We start from the raw sequence: 18,977 nt of genomic DNA on the forward strand, positions 1-18,977 counted from the left end.
AATTTTAACCTGATTTCTTTATTCCGAAATCTATAGTATTTCAAAAAAGAGCATACCATTTAAGTGATTAAGAATAGAACATTTGTTGAATATTTTGTCGTGTCAGTCAGATATCAGAGATATAAAATGTTTTAATATCTTTTAAAGGTCTAATGAAAGTGATTATTATTATCCTCTAAATATTTGCCACCATCAATTTACATATTTACTAAAAAAATCTGTAAATCGATGATGATAAGTACTCCATTTATATATTTCCAGATAAATATTCCTTTTACATATTTACATGATAGATACTACTTATTACTTTTTTCCCTGATAAATACTCCTTTTATATATTTACTAAAAAAATCTGCTAAATCTTTAAGCATCCATTCATGTTTGATTTATTATAATTGGGGGAGGGGGGGTAGTTGTTTTGCTGTTGTGATTTCAAATTTAATAAATGACTTTTGAAAAATGCTTTCATAGTACTTTGTTTTGTGTAGTTTCCTAAGAAAATAGATATACCACAAGGCAGGTCATATATCAAAGAATCTCATTTATTTACATGCAACATCTTTCACACACACTAGAACAAGTCGGGACAAAACAAGAACACTGAGTATATAACATTTTATACACTATAATATACCCTTCTCAACTCTACAAGCGATGCGAAAGCTTAGCGTTGATAAATAGTGTGCAGAAGTGCAGTATCTTCGGAGGGCTTCTGATCATCGGAGCGTTCCGAAGATAGCCGGTGTATTTGTCCATTCCATTGCCCGTTCCAAGCGCATTAATCAGGGTCAGAGGCGAGCGAGCTGGAAAAAAGTGGAAGAGATATAAGATTACTGACTTTTCAGGAATTATTAATTAGGACTGGAATTAGGAAAAATTATTACAAAAATAATTCGAGGAAAATGTTGCAGAATTGCAAATAATTTCATTAACTAGATCTTGGTTTGGAATTAAAATATCTTGACAGTTTGCGTTGATTTTATAGAAGCATATGTATTTTAGCAATAAATAAATGTTGCTGAAGCAGTGAAAATCCAGAGTGATGTTGTTATATAAACTAATCTGCTACAAATTATAAGGGCAGTATGCTATACCACTAGCGGTTTAAAAAAAATATTATTAGTCAGAAAAAAGTGACCTTAAAATAAGATGTTTTGTTAAGTATAATTATACTTGCATCAATGGATAAAGAAACAAATGCTACTGTTGATGAAAATAAATACTAGTATATTAACTTCCGCCTTTTTTAAAGGAGTATCTTGACGAGATTTCGTTGAGTAGGTAGTTAAGTCGAAATGGCCCGCGTTTGCTTGGAATCTCATCTCAATAGTTTTCTTTTGTGTAAAAACGTTTGAAGAACCGATTTAAGGTGGTTTAGAAAGACTTTATAGCTGAGAAAAAAAGTAGCCTTAAGATAAGAGGTTTTTATAATTATGCTTGCATTAATGTATGACAGAACAAATGTTATTTCTCAAGAAACTGAATAGCAATATTTTAACTTCCATTTCTCCTGAAGGACTATCTTGACGGGATTTCTATGAGCAGATAATTAAATCAGAAAGCCCTGCATTTGCTTGTGGAATCTCACTTCTATGGATTTCTTTTTTGTAAAGATGCTTGAAGAACTTGTTGGTGATTCAAATTAACTACAATAAATGCACAATGAAAAAATGCGAAAGTAATCATTAAGGAAGCATGCTTACTAATATCAAATAATACTTTTAGCTATATTCACAATTCCATCGATCGTTTACAAATGTCTGTGCAATGATATTGGACAGTTCAAAATGTTTCGATAGCTAACAAGATTCTATATTTTAATATGAGTTATGTTAATAATAGTTATTTAGTTATATGAGTTATTATGAGTTATTTAGTTAATATGAGTTATGAAACTCTGATAGTTTAATGGTTTTCATAATACATTACTCATAATGCATATAAATTCTAAGGACACTTCGTAATGTATTGTCAGCTAGTTCGATGACAGAAGCATCATCATGGTTCATATCTAACTTTCATACTTACAATAACTTAATTTGCAGAAGCTCAATAGTAGGCGTATTTGGGAACCCTGTATGGGATATGGTAAGATGGGGCGTAGTGAGGTCCAGCATGGTGAACAGGAGCGTAATGAGATGGGGCAGCATATGCAGGGGCGTGAACATGAACTGGAGCAGCAGAGTGGACACCGACAGCAGCTGGGTTCTGGTTGGCGGTTCCGGGTTCATTGGTCTTGACCTGTGCCCTGAATCCATGGTGGTCAGCAACATAGTCGACTTGTCGGTGGATACCGTGAGCATCAACGTATCCATAGCTTCCCTTCACGGCTCCCTTGCCATCTCCAGTTTCTTTTCGGAATTGTTTGTTGCCATAATCATCTTTTACGTCGTAGCCATAATCGTAAGGTTGAGGTGCATGCTGAAACAATTGGAATTTTTCTGTTGAACATTGCGCGCTAAAAATATGAGTTCATTACAGTAAAATCGATTTTTTTCAGCAAACTTGTAATGTTTCAAAGTAATCGCGTCAGTTTATGGGAACTCATTAATATCTTTTTTTGTACAAAATTCTGAAAGAATAATTTAAGAATTTCAAGAAAATTTTCAATATTTTCTTCACCCAGAAATCATCTAAACTATAAGTTCGTTTTTTTTTTAATGTGAATCTATTTTACATAGCTTCATATCACACAATATGATTTTTTAAATTTATTAAATTTATCATCAAGCAATTAACTGAAAATATTCATAGTATTTTTTTTTATTATTATTGATTTCATTTATTTGAAATTTACTTCAATAATCTGAACTAATAAATTTTGTCATCACCTTGAAGTATATTATTTTTCATTGATAGAATTTCGGAGATATTTCGGCTAAACGTATATTTAATTCAATCAATTACATTTTTTAATTCATTTTATTTTATTACTTTTAAGATGTATTTTTTAATTTATACTTTTTATTTAGTATATTTAAAATAAAGTGCTTACTGCATTTATAAGTTGATGATGATGTTTGTATTCAAATTCTACTTATATACTAAGACAAAAATTCAAAGAATTTTGGCAAAAACTAAGTTAATTTTAAAATACTTTTTTTAACTCATTGATCCATCAAATTATTGTTAGTGTTTTTTATAATGACTTGACTATAAATTAAAAAAAATTATCTTTTCAGCTAATTTTGTGATTGTTTAATATCTTTTCAAAATAGAGCACGTCAAAATAGAGTATCTTACAAAATAGAGTACAAAAGAGAGTAATCGTTACAAGCCAGTCATCTTCGATTTTCTCAGAAATATACATTTAATTATTAATACAATTGCTATATCATGCATTTATTTATATTGTATGTCTAATAATTGTGACTAACAAAATATATTCATTTGTTTTTTAAAGTATTATTAGGAAATTGCAATAGAAGGCTTATCTTTTATTGATTTATTTCATTAAGAAGTAATATCATCTCATTAAAATAAAAGTTCCTTTTTTTTATGCGTAAAGTACCTTAGACTGAACTAGCTAATAAATGTTTTTATTTATTTATTTTCTAAAAAAAATCCTCAGGTCTCATAAACTTTTGTTTTTGACTTGATATCATTCCCACTTAGATCAAATTTAGGTATTTTAAATATAAATAAGTTCCTTTTGCTTACAAAAACGACGATTCTGTTTAACTTGTAAATAATAAACAATTCGTTGCTATTTCAAAATGAAAGCGAATGCATAACTCTAAAGCGCTACGGCCTCTTCGCAAACTAATTTATTGTTTCCCCTTTCACTTTGAGGAAGATCTTCTATGTTAAGGGTTCAATAAAAAAAAAGGCGAGTTTATATAATAGGAACCACTTTCACTTACATAATCGTGAGGGCCTTCATAACCGTGACCGTATCCATGAGCAGGATAATGATGTCCGTATTGGGCTGAAACTACAGCAGATACAGCAATAAGCAAGGCAACCTGAGGGAAAAAAATGTTTTAATGTATTTAAATATTAGTATTAAAAGGTTGTTTTATTTTATCTCATATGCCATAAAACAGGAAGTCTATAAGGAAAGCGTTAAGACAAAAAAAAAGTTTGTGAATGTCTAAAGTTGAATTTTAAAAAAAACTCTTTGTCAAACTTTCGATCATTAAATGCATAAATGACTATAATTTATTGACTTAACATTTTTTCTTATCACACAAAACCTTTCCGGATTTATTTTTCTAAAATTAAATTTTAAGTTCCGCTCAAAAATTCTTTTTATTACTTCCGGTGTTTTTATGAGATTCCATTTATTTTATCAAATATTTATATTTTTCTAATTGGCAATCTTTTTTTAATATTATTCCTGAATGTAAAGTATCAAAATATCTTCCTTAAGAACATTGTTATATATAGGACAAATTTGATAAAATAGAACAAAGCAAATAACAAGATTTTACAGATTTCTAAGGATTTCATATCTAAAAATTAAATCATTAAATTTAAATGGTCAAATTAGCTGCTTTTCAAGAGAATTCAGACATTTTGTTTAAGGAATTCATCGTTTCTTAAAAATCTTCTTCCGATGTAGCAATCTATGAAATAAATATATTCAATCGTCTTTTTTATGAAACAAATCCTGATGCAATGTATTCCGCTATCAGAACAAAAAGACAATGTATGCATTATGCGAATGTAATGGAAACAGAACAGAATTAAAATAGAGAGAGTTTTACATATCAGATTTTCAAAAATATGTGAAGAGGTTAGTAGGAAATATTCGAAATGTAAAACTTTTTTATTCTAGAATAAATGAAAATACAGCTGAAATTACTTTTAAATACTAACTTACACTAATAATTATGTTAATTTTTATAAAACTTCAGGAAAAAGAGCATTATAAGGTATTTATTTTTATACCGTTTTAGTATTAATATATTTATTTTTAGAATACATTTTCAATTACTATAACAACAAAGCAAGTCAGTTAGATTGGTTGCGGTTTTAGCACTTCAATTTGAAACTACAAGATGCCTCTTTAGGACTTGATTTCTTAAATTAAAAGTGCATCATAGTTCCGCTTAAATTTGACTTAATTACAACTAATTCATCAGGTAAATCCATTTTGATAATTTAAAAATGGTAAATTATAATGTCCTGCTCTCTTAATAATAACTAAGCCTGGAGTAAAACGGACTTATAAGTAAAACATTTTAATATGCTTAAATTAAAATAAAATGCAACTGTGAAATCTCACTTTCAAATCACATTTTTCATTTTTCTCATAAGTATAAGGAATTAAATTATGAACTGGATATTTCATTAAAAAGCATTTGAATTGAATATTTCATTGTTAATTACTTCTATATCCAAAATGTTTTAATCTTTGGATTAAAATATTTTGGACCGAGTTACAATTCTAATAATGAATAGAAAATTCCGTAATGGCGAAAAAAAATTATTCCTTCCTCTGGAAAAATGCGCTCTGGAATCCTAAAGAAAATAAATTTGGGCTGTTCATTTTTTTTTTATTTTGTTCAAAATCTGACATTTTCTTTAATCAACAGAACAAAGCAGCAATAATAAAATCACCAACTTTATAAAATTAGTTATTAAATGCATTTCAGTGGAAAGGGAGATTAAAATTCTTGATATTTCCCCGAAATTTTAAATTTTTTCCATATTACTTTCTTTTATTTTTACAAAAAGTTTGCTGAAATTTGCCTTGTTTAAACCCCAATATCATTTTCAACCGATTATAAACATTTTCTACAAGACTACTTTCATACTAATATAAGACACACTGAAATACTTGCTGTAGAGTAAGTCTGCAGTATTCCTTGCAGACAACTTACCTTGAAGATCATTTTTCCGAACTTTTATTAAACTCCACAGGACACAGGTGAGCTGCTGCTGTTCCAGTAAATCCCTCTTTGTGTATATCCCACATTCCGCACCTACGGTCAGTATTTATACCTCTTGGAATGGCAACACAGCGGATAGGAAACGATATGTTCTCAGATGGGAATTCTAGGTCAAGCTGATTTCAAACCGAGATTAACACGCTCATTGTTGAGGGAACAAATGTCCATACAAAAGGCCGAGGGAGAAATCCCATTGTCTACTTAAATGAGCACTGGTCAAACACGGCGGCCAAATAGGACTACATTGTAAAAAAAAAGTGAGAGAGGGAGAAAGTGCAATGCATCAGTTTCTAGTGTCTTATGATACGCCACGCCTTGAAAGTTACATACCTCAATGTTACGAAATTTAACAATTTTTTTTTCTGATTTGAAAACTCTAACGAAGGTTGAAATGTAGTATCAGGTCACATTTTGTATAAAAGATATTAGTTTTAGATACAATAGCTCTGTGTTTCTAAAAATTTAGGTTAATCGTGCATTTTTTTTTCTTCTACTCATGATATTTTGTAAATATGTTGCTTTAATTTAACGAGATTTCATCTCATCAATTTCTGTCTGCACGTAATAAAATAAGTGATTAATTTTGGATCGCATTATGAAAAGGTATTGCTTATGGTTAATGGATATCTTGAACGTATTGTGAAATTTTGGTTGCAGAGTAAATGTTTTGCCAGTGTCTGAATGGTATTTCAAAGATTGGGTTACGCTCTATAATATGATGATTGGTTTGAAATGAAGTTTTTTTCGGAAAGATCATAAGTTTGTGAATTTAAAGTATTTTGCACAATAAGGAATCAAGTATTGTGTTCGAACACTGTAGACAAAAGATGGAATATGTTCAACCATTAGACAAATTTTTTAAAAATTATTATATAAAATAAACAAAACAAATAAATACTTGAAAACTGCATGTATGAATATAATGAAATCGTCCACAAAGCGAGTTAAAAATAATAAATTGAGAAGAATTTCATAAAACATTAAAATATATTATTATTTTATATAAAATCATTTGTATAGTACTATTAATATATATGAACGAAAACTTCTTAAATCGAAGGAAAGTAACTTGTACATTCCAGTATTTTCAATAACACGATTCAGCGGCAAGTAATAATTTAAAATATTTTATGTCATAAAATAATATTTGTTATAATTAAAATAATAATATCAACATAAACTGTATAATAAATTATTATAAATTAGGTTTGGTACTATATTATATTTTTAAATATTTTAACAATAGATTCATATTTTATTAAAAATATAACTCTTTCAAATAAATGCATAATTGTATTCATGGAAAATTATTTTCTCTTTTCATTCGAGTAATAATATCATCATAAAAACAACTATCACTTATAAATGATGTTTGGCATTGAGTATTTTTTTACATTATTTTTGAATTTGCATTCTTTTCTTTTCTTTTTCTTTTAAACTTCATATAATAAGGATGTATTCGTTTATCATCGCTATAATACTGAAAATTTTGTCCAAAAAATTAACTTCAACATCGCAGAAATTTTTTTAAAAATGCAATTTCATCAGGAGAATTTTTTTGTTTTTTTGTTTTCATGTGAACAAAACGCCTATAAATTACAATCATATCTTTTGTTTAGATGCACAGTGAAATAAAATACACAAATAAATAAAATAAATGTTATAAATAATTTATACTCAGGAGTTTTAAATGCAAATAATGCATTTAAAATTTACTGTATTAAAAAAGCCATTTAAATAAATTCTTCCGAAAAAAAAACAATGTTGCGTATAAAAATTTGAGTCATAAGTGATTATATCCCTAATCATTCCTTCCAATATCAAGCAGGATAGAAGAGATCACAGTATCTGAGCACTCTAAAAAATATTTCCACCTGTCCCATCGATATCTTTTAGAGCATGAAATATACAATGATTTTCAATTATTATAAATATTTTTTTTTCAAAACCGTGATTCATCCTCATGAATAAATCATGATGTTGCAGCTGAAAATTTCTTTAGCATATACTTCAAAGGTAAATTTCATATTGATTTGAAGATTTGATTTATTTTATCATTTACATCTAACAGCGAATGACCATTACTTTCTGACATCTCCCCAAAGCTAAAAAATTCATTCATCATTTATTATCTGTATAAAAAATATTTTGCCGAAACATCATCTTCAAATTTTAATGGTTGAAAGGTAAAATATCTGAGCTTCAGAACATTCTGCAAAATTTTAAACTTAACGGTTTTTAGTCATGTTTATTAGAATAAAGTTACAATATTTTTATATATATTTTTATTAACTGCTTAACTGGCACAAACAATGCTCAAAAAATGAGAAAATAGTTAGTTACATAAGGGTGATTCTCTTCGTAATTAATATTTATTAATAATGAAAAGAATGAAATATTAATAATGAAGAGAGAGAAAAAGAGTTGAATTAATAAAGGAAACGTAAAAGAATGTAAATATAGGAGAAACAATTACCAAATTCTTTGAAGCCAATAATTTGCATTTATTTCATTGGACAATTAGATACATCTATGCATTTAGGAAATGGTTACAAAAGTAGATGTTGAGATATTGTTGCTTTTGAAAAATATTACAAATAAATTAAAACATTCTGACGTCACTGAAACATTATACTACATTTTTGTATCATGTAATCAATCTGTAATATGATGATGAATCGGAATTCATATACTTTTATGAAGAAAATTATGCATTCAAATAAAATTTTCTACCGAAAAATCTATAACATGGTATTAAATTCCTTATTATCTGGCTGCATGCGATTACAATTTATTTGTAAATTTCAGGCGAAGAACATAATACATTACTGTATCAAGTTCTGCCCTTTATCTTTTCCATGACGCAAGCTTTTTTTTTATTTAATAAAACAAAACTGAAGCTTTAATATGACCTCTACATTAAATGGTATATTCAAAAATAGCCAACACTTTCAACACATTGAGCGCTATTTATAAAAACAAAAAGCTCCTATTCTTATAACTTCACTACCTAATCTTATCAGTAACTGATTGAATGCATCGTAACTTGTCAATCAGTTTTACTGTTTCAATTCATGAAGCTTCACTGCTTCCTCAACCCTTCATTTAGGCGACATAAAAAAAAGCGCCAAGCGCCAAACTCTTCATTATAGCGGATTAACCCCGAACACCTTTTGGCTGCGTTTGTTTCTAAGTTGTTATAAAATCTCTATAATAGAGATCTTGTCTTCCTAAAAGTCATTCAATTATTTTTTCAAAGACGCTTGTACTTGAATTATGCTATTTTGATTATTTCATTCTTTATTTTCTTCTAAAAGGTATATAAATAAAATACAATTACTCGTTTTTGTTTCAGATTTCTTTTAATTATGAAGTTTTTCCTTGCATTTTTTGTTTGTTGGTTTTATTTTTCTTTCTTCCTTTCTTTTTTAAGAATTAGAGTTTAAAATTAAATTTTTATTTCCCAGAATTATTCAGAACAAAATATTGTTCTTGCAACAAAGTTTATTTTTCTTTTGTTTTATTAAAATTTTTATTTCCATAAAGTTTTTCTTATGGTTGTGAATTTTAAAATTCTTTTGCAATACTCGACGATTTATTAAATTTTCTTTTTAAACAAAATTTTGTAATTTATTCAAGGGATTAATAGTTTTATTCTTCTAAATTATAAACATTATTTTCTCCATTAACTAAAATTGGCATTTTTTTGTAAATTTAGAGTTTTTTTTTATTAATAATTATTAAGGATAAAAATTTAATTTGCATATAATAATTGGAAATATAATTTGTTAACTTACGATGCGTTTCAGTTGTTTATCTTCTCTTAGAAGTTCCTATTTTAGTTATATTAATGTCCATTTCGAAGTAACAATGCTGTAATTTCGAACTGTGTCACATAAAAATACAATATACGGACTGGCAACCTTCTATAAACTAACTAAAAAATATTTACCTTTGACGTCTGATCTAATGTAAGACCCATTATAAACCGATTTTTTAAAAATCAGTTTTTAAAAACGCGACCGAAATCATGTCTTTACCACCAAGACACGAAGATGATAATATATTTAAAATTTCAAATAAATTATGGAAATTCAAATAGATTTAATTAAAATATGAAAGTTAGCAAAAGAAATTAACCATTTTATGAATAAGAAAATAAATGTAAAATATCCAATTTATGTCGATTCATTAAAAATTTCTCCTGTTCAAAATATCACATAAAAATAATTCCTGTTGCTGATTCTTTATAATTATAATTATTAATATTCTTTATAAAAATAATTTGTGTTGCTAAAATGTGCATATAAAAATTCTTTTGGCGAGAACATTTCTAAATTATACGTTATTTATGATAACATAAAACCCATTTTTCAGGTTAAATTTCAAAAAAATTATTACGATAATGATAAGATTAAAATAAAAGTAAGATAATTATTATATTATTTATTAATTAACATTTGGTATGAAGTGAATTTGTAATTCTGAATAAACTTCTTTAAAAAAATAATACTGTGGATACAAGAAAATTATTGAGTGAGTAAAATGAAAGAACAAATATTGAGATTGGAAAAAACGATTGTAGTTTTCGCATGAATAGAATGCCTGTGAGTATTTGCCAGAAAAAAATGTTAAATTGGCAGTTCTGTTAGTTTGGCAATGATTTTAAGTAATACTAAATAGTTTAACTTCAATTCTAAAACATTAGGTCATGAAATTCAAAATATAAATACAATTTATAGTTAAATTTTATAATATTATTGTAAATTAATTATACACTAAGATCTAAAACATGAAGTGTTTTTAAATTCTTCTGAATTTTCACAAACATAGCATATCTACTGAACAGTGAATGTTTCAGTAAAAAAAAACATCAATTAAATGAATGCTTGCTACTATCTACTCACTAATTAACATTCTTAAAAAATCCTTCATTTTTTTTCTACTTACAAGCTGAAAAACGAAAGTATTGTTCTAAAATATAATTTAATTACAATGGTTGAAAAAAAGAGTTCAAACTAATTGAACTCCGTATAATTAGTCATCGTGGAGAAATAAATTGTAGGTCAATTAAAAACTATTTTTTATTCCATAAGTTATTAGAGCATCAACTAGAAATTAGGGAAATTATTTTAATTACTTATGCAGTCATCGAGAGAAAATATTTTCAAAATTTTTACCAAGTGATTTCGGAAAATTTTATAGTTACTGTTCGTTTCAGTATTCTGACATGACCACTTATCGACAATTTTATCTCATTAAGGGGAGAGACCGGGAAGCATGAGCGTATTTCTGGAATTCTTCGCCATTCTTTGACCTTTATTTTTGCCATTTTAAAAACTTTTTTGTTCAATTTTTTTCACATGTATATGAGTATCGTGTCATTTCGGACTGTATTATTTTAATTCAGTCCGAAAGTGATCCTAGTTTATTTTATTGTTAAATGTAAACATCTCCTCCTTTCATCTTTTCTGTCACCCCTATTTTGAAGAATTAAACACATCCTAACGCATGCGCAAAAGCACGGAGGTTTTTAGAATCTGTTGTCAAACAATACTAAATACAGCACCTTCCACCCATGCTTTGCAAAACAATCTATTATGCAGAATTTAATTCAAATAATTTGGTTAATTCTTTTATAAGATTAATGTGAAATAATATAAAAATGATTTTTTTAAAAAAGAGGATTTGTTCCATAATATTATATTAGCACTAATGAACGTATTATTTTATATTTTATAATAAAAAAAGATATTTTAAAGTAATATAAAAAACGAAGTACAAAGTCTATCGTCTATAATATTAATATAGAACAAAACGCCTTCTAATACCCCCGTATCCTTAACTGAACTGATCAATGAATGGTTTGATGGATATGCTACGGGAATTTATTAAATTCCAGAATATTTACAGAAGATAAAAACGGAAATAAATATGTACAGAATTCAAGAACAAATAAGAAATGAAAATGATAGGAAACCGTTTACTACGGTTTTCTACTTTATAATATTATAAAAAAATTATCTGGAGTAATATGCAGAAAGATATTATGTATAAAAAAACATATGAATTCTGTGACTATTGCCCTTGTTATTATAATACAGTAGATGAAGGTGCAGTTAAAAAAAATCTTATATAAAATAATTTGGATAGTGGTTACGAAGAACTCTATTTGAAAGATATTTACGAATGTTAACTTCAAACAATGCAAGCCAATTATTCATCTGTCTGACAATTTTTTTTATTTATGAATAGTAAGAATTTATCTCGAGAAAAGTCAGCGGAGTTTACTTCGACATTTGATTCAAATATTTTTTTAATAAGATTTCGCATCTAAATATTGTTGCTGAAGATTAATTCACATCAGTTTTATGAGGAAGAAAACTTCTTCCACGATTTGGGTATAAATGCTTATAATAAATTTTTCATCAGAACTGAATTCTAAATAAAAGTCAGCAAAAAAAAAAAAAAAAAAAAAAACAGCGCAAAGATTTTTTTTCTTTGTTAACATGATAAAATCGGGAAAAAAAACCTTCAAAACATTTTAGTCGATTTTTTTAGAGATAAATATTAAAAAGTGGTGGGCTGTTGTGAAGAATATATTAATAAGTCATAAATTTATAAACTCGATTCACAAAGTGAAATATGTTGCACATAAAATGCTCGAGCTATATAATTTTCATGTATTTCTTTGTTTTTTATTTATATTAATGCAAAGAAACCAAAATTTAACAACTGCAATTCGAGTAACCAGCCTTTCTTCACACATTTTATTGTGAAAAAATGATCTACTGATCTAGCAACTTTAATTCTTATTCTAAATACAAAAGATTGACCAAAAAATGTAAAATTTAAAATATAAGAACTTGATAAAGTAATTCGAAATTTCAGAATTCAAATTAAAAAATATAAGTTTAGAATCTTACCATTTATCGGAAGAATTCTAATTATTGATTACCGTTGTTAAAAAAGCCAATAACAATATTAATGGTACCAACTGGAGGAAATGCAAACATATCTTTACATGTCCAATTCGTATTTGGTTTTATCTTCTAGTCATGCTTTTATCAACTGTTTGATTGATTGATTAAAGGTAGAAACAATATAATTAGATGTCCTAAAAAAATTAATCTCTATGAAATCCTGTAAAAACATAATTTCTTATTGCGTTTTTTCTCTGACGATTTGTTTATCAGAATTACCAATAAAAAGAACATTGCATCTCTGTAATAACTAAATTTTTAATAAATTCTTTATGAATCTTCGATGTGTGGCATTGACTGTTAATGCAATAATTATACAAAACGTGTATTTCTGTTCAGAATTTTCTGTAGTTTGTTAAAGTGGAATAACTAGAGCGGTACAAGCAAAGGACACATCTTAGGCACTATTGCCAGGGGGCGGAAAATGCAGTCAATTCGTTGCATTTAAAAGAAAATTCAGTTTCTAATAAGCTCTTATTCCTTAGATTTTAAAAATTAAAATGGTTTCAACAAACTCAGGAAAAATTAAAATCATTCGAATGCTTTCCTAATTGGGAGTAAAGGCTTATTAGAAACTTTTGGCGATTAGCTTATAGCTTAAGGTTATTTTATATGTTAAGCAGAATAAATTATAATAAAACGTATATTAGATATTTTCAGTTTTTTTTTATGGATGACACTTACGAAATAGGGATTTTAAATCCTTCGCATCAGTTCGAAAGAAAATAGCTTTGTTTTTTGAGCATCAAAAAACGAAGCTATTTCTTTTACAAAGCTATTGTGAGAAAACAGCGAACATTCGACAACAGCACACCTAGAAATTATATAAATCCCAAATTTTTTAGTAAAAGTATCACATGTGTTTCAGAAAAGAGTCATTTTTCAAATATCTTGGAAGTAAAACAGATTCCGAAAATTGAGTCATGAATTTATGATTGATATAATCGAACCATATAACGTAAAATAATGAATGGAAAATACTCATAATAAAACGAAACTTTTATTTAGAATGCCAATAGAAGACAAGACAAGCACAAGATGCCAAGGTAGAAAGCTTGAAAGATCACATTTATTTTCATTCCTTCCTATTAATAAGAAACAAAGGATCAATAGTATTCTAAACGACTATCTTTTGGAATTTGTATTTATGCTTTTGAATATGAAAAACCGGAAATTATTTTTGTTAAAAATAAAAGGACCTATCATAGTACAAATATCTATACTATAATTTCAGATGGTGTGAATATAATATTATCAATCAAATATCTTTATTATGCTCATACTCTTCTTTTTTCTTTACTTTAAAATTAAATGAGGCAGCTCTTTTGATATTTACGACAACAACGTCAATTGCAAGCTCCGAAATGTCTTTAAACAAACTAAAGCTTATATTTTTAATATCACAGAACTTCAATGCAAAAAAAAAATTATTTAATTCTTTTGAAGGAGAAACTGACTTCAACGGAATCATAAATACTTCTGATTTAAAAAAAAAACAAGAAGGCGAATTTATAGCATTTCAGATATTTAAAGCCTTCAATTTTTTTGAAAGTATTGTATCCCTTTTTATATTTATGCAAATATTTTCGCTGAAATTATAAAAAAGGGCAATTTTACTTATCACAGGCAAATGAATAATGCGGTAATTGTTATTCATTTTTCAATCATATATTTGAATTTTAATGTAATTGCATCTTTTTATTTCATGCAGTACATTTTAACGTAGTCACAGGGTGCTAAATATATTATTATTATTGTTATTAATTATAACGTTTGATAGTTAAAACCAAAAAGTGTGAAATAATTCTGCGTATTATTATAGACTAGCCGCCTTTGGCGACCAGCCGGTTCGCCAATCTTAATGTTCGTTTAAATTTTAATAATTAAATAGGTTGAACCGCAGTTTAACCCCCTTCTTCGCCAAGTTGCGATAACGCTCCAAAGCTGGCAATCTTTATTATGCACTATAATTGAACATCTGCTCCTTTGCTTTTGAACATTTCACAAGGTCGTTGTTGGCGATTTTTAAAAATTGCTCCAAGCAGGAGGTTAAACTCCGGTCGTACCATTAAATATTTTACGCAATTCCAACTTTAATAGATTCTTCGGCAAAATATTTTAAAACTTCAAATTTTGATAGTCATATAATTCACTCATAATATTATAAGGGCCTTCAGTCATAGCCTGATATGTATCTCTCTAATTTTCTGTTACCCCTCGTAGAAATTATGCTTTAAATTAAAGTGTAAATGATTAATCTGCAATTAATATAATAACATATTTTACTGAAACAAAGCATTTTTTTAATACTATGATTACTGATAATAGAGTCACTGAGCGTTTAGACTTTATGGGCACTAAAGAATATCTTTCTTAATTTATGTAATATCTCAAGAATTTGTCAACAAAAATTTCTCAGATTCATCATGAACAGATCGATTCATTAACAATGTTTAATTTTAAATGCATCAAACACTAAAAAAATAAAATGAATCGTTTAAAATAATCGGTCGAAAACAGGTTTAAAAAAATACTTAAAAAACGATGTACTTAAAACTATAAGCATATACAAAAAAGTATATAACTAACATAAATACAATTTAATTACAAAAGCATCCAATTAACCTAAAAATAATTTAAATCATTGAAAATAGGTTTAAAAAAAACTACTTAAAAAACGATGTACTTAAAACTATAAGCATATACAAAAAATATATAACTAACATAAATACAATTTACTTAAAAAAGCATGCAACTATCCTAAAAATAATTTAAATCATCCGTTGGTTGCCATGTCAATAGTCAGAAAACAATGCGCATGCGTGAATTTTCTTCGCCAGTTACGTTAACGCAAGTGCGTGAATTTTTCTACGCCAGTTGGGGTAACGCTATGCAGATTATACATTTTTAATTTTCTTTATTCTGTGTTATTTTAATTCAAAAGTACTTCAGAATGAATGTGAAACATGGATTAATTAACAATGTTTAATTTTAAATGCATCAAACATTAAGAAAATAAACAGAATCGTTTGAAATAATCCGCCGAAAAATGTTAACCCTAGCCTCTATTCTGTTGGGATAAAAAAATAACTGAAAGTTGGCGGTGGGGAAAATGGAAGATTTTTTTGGAGAAAAAGTTAGTTTTTAACTAATAATTAAAATTCTAATTAAAATTTCAAAAAAAGGGACCCCAGGTGCACATTCCCGACCTCTAAGGTATACATGTACCAAATTTGATAGCTGTATGTCAAATGACCTGACCTGTAGAGCGCCAACACACACACACACACACATTTAGCTTTATTATAAGTAAAGATAAAGGTTTATTTCAATAATCATCAATAATCATAGTTTCCATACAATGCCTAAAAACAAAAAAAATGTAATGTATATATTTTTTTCATTATTATTTGTATATATACTCCTTTTCAATGTATTAAGAGATCTGTCCACATTTTATTTTTCCTGTACGAAAATTTAGCATAAGACTTCCAAACTGATTTTTAAAAAATTATTTTCCAAACAAATTTTTGAAATATTCTTATGATACACTTCGTATTCAAAGACTGTCCATGTATATTCATCATTGTGAGGATATTTGTATTTTATAAATTACATCAATTATAAATGATCTTATATATGGTTATTTAAATGTGATTACATGTTAAATTTTTGCATTCCTTGATATAAAAAGTAAAAACGTATATATAATCAGGATCGCGTTTAAACTAAACAAAATAAAGTAAGAGCACAGTTTGGGTATTTTTTTTCTGAGCACCCTTTTATGTAGATACTTCACTAAGTTAGTATGACTCGCATGAAATACATAATTCTCACTCTCCCCTACATATCTTTGGTTATTTCCTAAAAGTTACCTTAAATGACATCAATTATCTGAAAATTTTCATAGACACTTGACGTCTTATTTTTAGATGACTGTCAAATTTAAGTAAACAAGAATTAGTTCTTTTTTTAGATTGTTTAAAAAAAATTTCAAAGCCAAATATATTTTTAGCAGTAAAGTAAACAGCTGTGTATATATTTTTTCTAAAATATATTTGAAGCCTAGTGTCTAGTTGACTGAATACCATCACTTGTGCATGTCAAATTTACCAAGATACTTTATTCATTCAAAACATTTACACACATTAACTACATCTGTCTTTAAATTATGTAATGGTTGTACGTTTCACAAAATTTGATGTGTTTTTAATGGTTTCTCGTTATATCAAAATTTCATATTATTTGCAAATTTTTTTTATTTTATACTGTGGCTTCTGAATTACGGTATTTTGATATAACATCTAGAATTTGCTCCTATTTGTCCGAAACTTAAATGCTTTCTTCCGAAAGTTTCTTTATTTCTAACTAGATAACTAGACACTTTATCTATAAGATTATAGATAAAGATGTATAAAGGACGATTTCGAATATCATTATTTATCATCATCATCATATCATAATATCAACTATTTAAAAAGAAGAAAAAGTGTTTCAAATCATTCATTACTATCCTCGAACACTGGAAATATAAAGAGGAAAAAGAAAGATGGATGCGATTTTAAGATTTAAAAAAATATATATACTTGTAAAACTAAATTTGGTAAGAAATCATAATTAACTTTAGCATTTATTCCATTTACTGTTTTCCACACAGTAAGCATAAGTTTTGTGGAATTGTTCTTTTTTCAAGCATTTGTAAAACAGCTAATCTTACCTCTACTCAATCTAAACACAATGTGAGGATTTTTTCACTAACAATTTTCAAAATGCTATCACCATAAAAGAAATAAAACTCATAAATAAGTTTTTATTGATCGTTTTTAATTAAATAATCATTTAGATTCACTAAATTGGATCTTTATACTATAAATAGTAGTACTAATCGGTCAAATGGAATGCAAAAGAACACCATGTTATGTTATCAGGAAAAATTTAGAAAAAAACTTCCGCCGGTTTATTTTTTCATCTGTTTCATATGGTTCAACAATTTTACATATTATGAATATCCATAAGGAATTAATTTTTTAAATATGAATATATTCATTCAAATCGCTTATTTGTCATTATTATGTTTCATACATGTCTTGAATTATCATATTTTTAAACTTTTAAACTTATTATCTCAAATTAAATATTTTATATATGTTATATGTTAATTGAGAGACATGCGCGATTAGAGACAAGTCCATTAATCTTTGTGGTGTTTAGGAACAGAAAAGAAGCTGGAATAGATTATGGTCAAAACTTCCTCACTTATTCATAGAATTTTAATGAGCAATATAATTAAATAGTTTGCCTCATGGGAGAAGAAAAAATGTTTTGAAATCATGTTTATTAAGATAAATACATTTCAGAACATATTTAAATCCAGAGCAGTTTTCTATTTCTTTCTCTCTTTCTTTATCTCTCTCTTTCTCTCTCTCTCTCTCTCTCTCTCTCTCCTTCTCTCCTTAATTAAACCATTTAAGAATTAAATTAGATTTTGAATTTTTCCTATAATAATCTCTGAAAGTTTTGGTGCTTAAAAAATATTTTTTATTATATTTTAAAATTCAAAATTATTAGCTTCATGATGATACGACCAAGCAAATTTTTTAGAAAAAAAATATGCATGATTTCCATCAATGCATATTTCATTGTTGCATATTTCATGATGCATATTTCATGATTTCAATGCAACATTTCATTGTTGCATTGAAATTCAAACTATTTTCGTTGTTGCATCAAACATTTAAGTGTGTGAATTCTTTTCCATAGTTGAAAGCTAAAGTAAAAAGTCCTGCTTATCACCCGTTCTATTTATATGAGGAATAAGTAAATCAGCAGAACCGCAAAAGATAACAATTGGAAGAAAACAGCAATTAGAAGAATCATAATTTTAAGACACTATGATATCAAAGGATTTAACTTCGTAAAAAGTCATATGATCACAACAAACATTAGTTATTAAAATAGCAAGGCTTCAATCACAATTTAATGTTCCAAAATTCTTCGAATAATCATGATCTTGAAATTACGCTTAAAACATTTCATTGAAATTACATGTAAACAAAATTCCTGTCAAATGAGCTTGTTGATAAAGGCGGCTAGTACA

At 27.2% G+C, this 18,977-nt stretch overlaps 1 protein-coding gene and 1 long non-coding RNA gene across 2 annotated transcripts in view; one reads left to right on the forward strand and one right to left on the reverse strand.

The window, feature by feature from the left end:
* Nucleotides 1-18,977, forward strand: part of LOC129965368 (uncharacterized) — a 65,199-nt gene that overhangs the window by 39,684 nt on the left and 6,538 nt on the right. The window lies entirely within an intron of this gene.
* Nucleotides 543-5,910, reverse strand: LOC129965367 (cuticle protein 10.9-like). Its single transcript, XM_056079199.1, has 4 exons — nt 5,829-5,910; nt 3,864-3,965; nt 2,029-2,421; nt 543-803 (listed from the first exon to the last, which is right to left on the reverse strand). Exons 1-3 carry the CDS (start codon nt 5,838-5,840, stop codon nt 2,050-2,052), a joined length of 486 nt encoding a protein of 161 aa, XP_055935174.1. The 5' UTR covers nt 5,841-5,910; the 3' UTR covers nt 543-803; nt 2,029-2,049.

Source organism: Argiope bruennichi, chromosome 4, assembly GCF_947563725.1.
Source record: "Argiope bruennichi chromosome 4, qqArgBrue1.1, whole genome shotgun sequence".
NCBI lineage: Eukaryota > Metazoa > Arthropoda > Arachnida > Araneae > Araneidae > Argiope > Argiope bruennichi.

Excerpts from the sequence above, each read along its gene's own strand:
- LOC129965367 (XM_056079199.1), bottom strand. Across the intron at positions 2,422-3,863 it reads ATGAAGGCCCTCACGATTAT|CATGCACCTCAACCTTACGA; the intron begins GTAAGTGAAAGT and ends CAATTGTTTCAG.